The sequence below is a fragment of the Gavialis gangeticus genome, unplaced genomic scaffold (assembly GCF_001723915.1).
Source record: "Gavialis gangeticus isolate Ggan-Ray unplaced genomic scaffold, GavGan_comp1, whole genome shotgun sequence".
Taxonomy (NCBI): domain Eukaryota; kingdom Metazoa; phylum Chordata; order Crocodylia; family Gavialidae; genus Gavialis; species Gavialis gangeticus.
In genome coordinates this window covers 37,638,097-37,644,908 of record NW_017729027.1, presented here as the reverse complement: position 1 = coordinate 37,644,908, position 6,812 = coordinate 37,638,097, and the positions used below count along the sequence as shown (strand labels likewise).

Genomic DNA, 6,812 nt, shown 5'->3' with positions numbered 1-6,812 from the left:
CACTGTTTTCAAACAACAACATAAATACAAGCCCCTGAGCTATAACATAACAACAACAACAACATTGGAGGTCACTCTATGCCTCTTTAAAAAGACAAGCGTCTCTCTCAACAATGTGTGCCTCCTAGCCCCAGATACTTTAGAAGCTCCTAGAGCCCATTACTCTTACCAGAAGCAGAATATGCAACCAAGCATCTCTGAGTAGCATTTCTGCAAGAGCTCCTTCCCCCTTACTGCTGATGGAGAAGGAGAACTCCCTCTCTGCCAGCCCCAGGGCCTATATGTGCCCAGGGCCCTGTTTCCTTCTGGTCAGCTGACTGGGTGCAGGTGCAAACTAATACCCCGATTACCCTGCTGCCAAGGCTACCCTAGCTCTGTGTAGCCCTGCCTAGCTCTTAGGGTCCCTAAACTAAGCTGCCTTTGCTCTTGAAGAAGCAGGCACACCTTAGTACCCTGCAACACAAACCAAAGCTCACCCAAGAAATAAAGCCTTTGAACACAGAAAATTAAATTCTATAAGCACATACAATGAAACTTTGGTTGGCACAGGATGTGGCAGGCTTTTGCAGCTTATTAAAATCCAACCCACTTGCTTAGGGAGCAGAAGGAAGTAATCACATCTCAAATACTAGTTTTCTGTATGGCACAATGCTTCTCATGAAGAAGTCTAATGAGTTTTGACAATTACTCTGAAAAGAGCGGGACAAACATCCCCCCAAAAAGAAATCTATCAATGTCTTATCACTGCAGTTATGAGAAGAGCAGCATTATTTTTTGTTATGGGCCTCAAAACCAGTCACTACATCCAGTTTCAAAACTGACTGAACAACAACAAAAAAAAGTTAATTATTTAAATCTGTACAAAATACCACCAGGAGATCACAAAAGCTGCAGAGCCAGACTGCCAGGATAATAAAGATGGACAGTACCAGCTTCATGCTTTGAGCACATTTGGTCTAATGCAGGAGTGCTGAACCCCTGGCCCACAGTACCATATCATCTGCCCCGTTGGGCTCCCCATGGGTCCAGAAATTTGATGTAGGGGGACCAATGGCACTGCTCCCCTGCTGCCAAATTTCTACACCCATGCACTGGACTGGGTATCCAATCCCACTGTGCAGGGCCAGGGGTGATTTGCCCTGGCATGGAAGGGCAGTGACAGGACCTAGGACCCTATCATGGTGTGGGGGACCAGGAGGGGGTGGTACCAGGAACCCAATCCTGGTGTGCAGGGTCAGTGTTGGGTCCTAGAGCTCTATCTCAGTGCTCAGAGCAGGAAAGGGCATTGCCTGGCCCCAGAGTCTGTTGCTGACACATGGGATCAATTCAGCTCACAGATCAGCCCCATGACACTCATATGGCCCAGACCAAAGCCTTGAGCACCACTGCTCTAACTGTCCATGATGATTAATGTCTATGATAAAGGACCACTCAGATGGAGAGAGGAAATATGACGTAACATATCAGAACACGTATGTTCTAGCATTGTTTTTAGCAAGGTAATCTTTAGGACTCCAATGAGCAGATTCATCTGCAGTGAGTCACAGCAGCTAACTGAAGGGCATGCTTGTCAGTGACAAGCCTGACAACTCCTTTAATTGGCCACAGCACACAGGACTTGGACATACAACATATTTATTATACTGCTGTAATCAGCTTTTGCATTTGTATAAACATGGAGCAAACAGATATTGTCCAGCTCTACCCCAGTTCCCATGGCATACATACCTAGATGTAGTAAAAACACACTGCAATAATTTACACCAGAATCAGGATATTTGATAGTTGATTCACTTTCTTTCCAGTATAGTTAATCTGTCTATGGCAAAGCAGCTTTCCTTTGCCTCCCCATTCCCTTCCTCCCATCCCAACTTTCATCGTATAACAATACTATATAATGTCTAAAGAAAACAGCTTCTCCAGGATAGTGACTAGCCTGTCCACACAGTGCAATTTACCGTTGTGTGTAAAATTGACATTACATTAGTTACACTGACATGTTGTGTCCAGGCACTCACGTTTTACCTCTCCAATGTATGAACGAAAAGCAATGAATTCTTCCTAAATTCCCCAAGTCTTTGCTTTGTTGCTCTCCTGAATTAAGAGAAACCTGGTCAAGCACTTGAGAAATCTGGACCTACCTTGTAAGAGCTTCTCATATTGTTCTCTCGTTTCAAGTAATTCTTCTTCAAACTGTGGGGGGGGGGACAAAAGGAAACAAACCACATCTTTTCAGAACTCTCTAAGCAACAGAACGGCAGAGTATGACAACTGAAGGAATCTGAAGACAGGATATGGTCATAATGCAGAAACTACGAAGAAGATGACAACAACTGCTGACAACTACTGTATGACAACAGCTGGTGGCAACAAGTGTCAAAGATGTACTAAGTTTTCTGTCTGATGAAGTAGCATTTTTTGGCTCATCTAGTAGCCACAATGAAAAGAATCCTGGGTTTGGAAATATAAAATTAGTTACTGATGAGAGAGGTACTACACAGTTACTCCAAAATCACTGGCATAGATATCATGGGTGCAGACAGACAGATTTTGACCAAGCGTTTGTCTCTTTGTGACACTGTTACTCTGTTTTATTCCAAATCTTTTTATTAGCTACATAGGATAAACTTCAACCCAAGTTTGGAGGCATTTTAAGCTGAGCTCAGGGAAAGCATATCAATATAGGAAAGATTATGGAACATCAGTTTGCTGTTTCTGAATTGGTGTTTAATTTCACTACAGTAATTCACTTGTCAGCTATTTTTATTCTCGCCTCAAAAGATCCTACATGTGCAGATCAGTGTGCCCCAGAGATGCCAAGTATGTGGGGGCCTGAGGCCCCTGGACTCCCAGGAAAGAGGGCTGTCATCTGAAATCCAGAAAACTTTTGACAAGTCCATCATCTTAGTGCCCCCCCACCAGCAAAAATAGAAGTCAGTGCCTATGTTTTGCCCAAAAGGTCCTGTTTGGCCTCTTTGTTTGTTTGTGGCCAAAAACTTGCTGAGAAGAATTTTTCCAACTATTTGAATTGGTCTAATAAAAGATACTGGATTTACCCAAGGAACCTTGTCTGCCTATGTCCTTAGACCAACACAGCTACAACCTACAGCCCTGTCTGGCCTCATACATATATCAATGAAGAACAAAATATTTGTGATGCAACCCGCATTCGAAACAAGTCAATCAGATGAAGCAGGAGAAATCTGAGTAGAAAAAGCACAGAAATAACTCCAAACTGACTGCTATGGGCTGGAAGGACAAGTCTGAACAATAAGTAAAAGAAAGCAGATAGTCTGGGATACGTAAGGTTATCAGTTTGCTTCTGTTCTGTCCAAAGCCGATAGCATGGATCTTGCTACATTACTTACCAGTAAACTGTAAGTATTCAGAAGCAAGATAGATTTTTTTTTCATATTTAGAATGTCATAGCCAAAGCATGAAGGTGCAATTTAAACATGGAGGTTCATCCATCCATATTCACGGACGAATATTTACTACTTTTGTTTAGTTTGCACAGTTTATTCTACCCTGGTTGCTTCGTTTTTGCCCAGGCACTTAATTTTAAGTTCCGGCTGAGGCAGATCCTCAGTTTATTACAGTTAAATATACAAAAACTAACCTCAACTCCAGTGGCTGCCAACAACCAGCGAATTGACTCCATTTTGCCTCTTCCATTGAAGTAGTAAAGTTTGGGTTTTCCAGCCATGATTCCAAGATTCTTGCCACCTGACAAATACATGGAGATGTGTAAAAGTTACTATTAAGAGATTCTGTAAATCATTTTGAAATTAGTGTTACATATTGAAAAATGCTGAGTTAGTTTTAGAGAATAATTCACTAAAATACTTACTTGAAATAGGTTGTGTTTATCAATGTACAGCTAAGTTACTTTAATAGTATTGCTGTATTCTTCACAATCTAAGAACTTCAGAAAAAGCAGCATAGATTTTATAGAGCTGGAGGTTACAGCAAAGGGTCTAACACTAAAGGTAGTATCTTGTAGCTTGCTGTCCTAAAGCACTTTTCATGTAATAGCGAAGTCCTTAATGGAGTTCATAAAAGCTGTGGTGCAGTTAGGATAAAAGGGGCCACCAGTTCCCATTTTCATTCTGATAGTGGAATGGCTTCTCTGCCCACCAAAAGAGGAGAGTTTTGCTGCATGTCCTAGAGAGTGTCAGGTTTGAAGGATATTTGGTAAATTCAGAAGTTCACAACAGAAGTTAGTAGGTCCAAATCATCTAGAATCTGATCGTGCACAGTTTTATACAGGGATCCCCTGCCTCCAACCATATACAGGCAGTCCTTGGACTTACAACACAATTGGTTCCCAAAAACTGTGTCTTAAGTCGAAACCTTTTAACTCGGTACCAATTTTCTCATAAGAAATAATGTTAAAAACGGGGGGATTTGTTCCTGAACCAAGGCCCGATACCCTATTTTCACCAAAAATACCCCAGAATTTTGTACTCAATCAATTATAGATGAGTAATATAGCTACATTAATGTATTTATATTGTAAATAGCAATCATACTGATTTGGAAGGACTTCTTTGAGGTGACTTTGCTGGACTTTTTGAAAGGCTCTTGGTTGGACTTTTTGAAGGGTTCTTGGCTGGAGTCTTCTCAGGAGTCTTGGCTGCAGGTTTTTCTGGTATCTTGTCTGCCTTCTTAAAGAAAGTGATCAAGGAAGTTTGGACAGATGTTCTCCAGGGAGATGTGGCGTTGCATCGGACATCAAGTGTTGTAAAGTTGAAACTGATGTCAAAGTTGAAACAGAGTGTCAATTTATAAATGTAAGTACAAAACGTTGTAACTTAAAATGCTGTAAGTCGAGTACTGCGTGTACAAATAAATAAATCTGGAGAAAGTTTAGCTGCCATTCCTGGGGCCCTGGCAATTAACACTGCTGTTACTAATTCTGGCACCAAATTTCCAATCAAGTTAAACAATTCACTAAGAATGTATCAATATCCTTCCAACTGACTTACAGTATGCAGTTTATATGCAAGCTCGATGGTCTGTAATGTGTGCAAACAAGTTGTGTGTTAGTGGGGCGGGGGAGGGGAAGAGAGAGAGAGAATGCAAACTATAGATTCCATTGTGTGGCAAGACACCTAAATGTTAGCTTGTATAACACAAGGTCATCTGTCTACCTAGCTCAGGTTGCTTATTAAATAAAGTAATTTATATTGGATTGTTTTAGTAGGAAGCAGATGAGGAAATAAGCAAACTTCTAAAAATCCTTCCAAATACTGATTACACGGTTGTCCTTCGTTATTAAAGATAACCAGCTTTAGTCATCAAACTCATCAAGTGAGGAAATAAGGTGGTAAATCAGAATGATGCCCTAACATTAGTTCTTATGTCATAGAACTTTGCTGTATGCTCTGTAGCATTTGAACATGAAAGTATGGCATGCTAATGTTCAAGCAAAATGTTTTCTAATGTTTGGTTCTCATTTTGGGGATCCAGGTAAGCATTTTTAATTCTAATATATCCAATTTCTTGAAACAAGACTGTTTTTGCACTGGTCAGAATTTAATATAGAAGGAACCAGACTTCAGGCTGACATGAAACTTAAGCTGCTGAACAGAATCTCATTTATTTCTATTAACAGCTCTTACAGTAGGGCATAATCTTTCAAACATTTAAATTGCTGCACTATATTGAAATGAGAGTGAAAATGGCTTTTGAGCAGCTTTCCAAAATATTTTTCATTATTATTTTCTGAATAGACTAGTGTTTAAGTCTCAGTGGGAGCCAGACTCCATTTGGCAGGCAAAGGAGAGGAGAGTTTAGGCAGCACTTCTAGGGCAGATAAATAAGTTCATACGGGTAAGTTTCTGCATAAGTGGAGAATGCCTCATTCTGTAAGATTTTTTTCTAGCTCACAGCTGAAGTAATTCTGGCAAAGCATATGCAGGCATGTGAACAATAGACTACAGTTTGCAAATGTTGCAGTGGTCCTGTGTAAGCCAAGAAAGCAAGTAACCTCTGGAAGACCTTGAGGACAGCTGTACTACTACACAATTGCTTGTTAGTTAAAAAAGAGCCAAAATACTTCAGCTAGCCATTAAAGACCCAGGAAAACAATTAACTAAGGATAGTCAAACTCTGCATTTGGTGATATGGTCCAACACCCAAAGAGCTCAATGGAGACAGGAATTCACTCAACCCTAATATTGGAACAAGGTTTAAGTGCATGAGACTCACAAAAGCAACAATAGCTATTCACTTGCCTAAGGTGAGTAAAATGCAGAAAGCGATCATCATATGTAATGGAGGTGTTAAAGCGTGTTAATAGCTTCCTGGCACTCTTTGTAATAGTTTTATACATAAACACTTTAACTTAAGGCCAGAAAGTGTGCAGAAAAATCAAATTTAGATTATATCTCAACAGTAACTCTATAAGAGAGGTTGTAACTAATGTGGGCATGCCAACAAAAAGCAGACCAACAGAAATTTTTTTTTATGATCTAAACCCAAATGACTGATACATTAAGCCAGTGAAATGTTTTATCAACTTAATGAGCTTTGGTTCAGGCCCCTAACACAAAGATGGGCCTCAAAGCACAGAGCCTGCCTGGGGAGGAGAGTACTGTATACGTGTCCTCGCTGGATATTACATCCTCCTTGAGAAATCCATACAGGCCAAAAGGAACTAGCTAAGGAAAGGGCTGGAGTTGGGAAATAGCTCTGTATGCTTCACTTCAGTTGCCACAGATTAGCGTCACTGTAAAACAACCCCCCCCCCCCCCCCCAACCAAAAAAAACCGGGTCTCCACCGCGCGGCGCCCGCGCCACAAAACAAA

At 40.8% G+C, this 6,812-nt stretch overlaps 1 protein-coding gene across 2 annotated transcripts in view; it reads right to left on the bottom strand.

The window, feature by feature from the left end:
* The window catches only part of LOC109300009 (glutathione S-transferase 3-like), a 24,448-nt gene extending 20,144 nt beyond the window's left edge, over window positions 1-4,304 (bottom strand). Inside the window, exons 1-3 of one of the 2 annotated variants that reach the window (XM_019520592.1) lie at window positions 3,851-4,304; window positions 3,620-3,726; window positions 2,142-2,193 (exon numbers count right to left, since the gene is read on the bottom strand). In XM_019520592.1, the coding sequence (XP_019376137.1) occupies window positions 2,142-2,193; window positions 3,620-3,706 (139 nt within the window). In that variant the 5' untranslated portion in view covers window positions 3,707-3,726; window positions 3,851-4,304. The remainder of the gene's footprint in view (window positions 1-2,141; window positions 2,194-3,619; window positions 3,727-3,850) is intronic. The other variant, XM_019520591.1, reaches the window with a different exon arrangement.
* Between the last annotated feature and the right edge of the window lie 2,508 nt (window positions 4,305-6,812).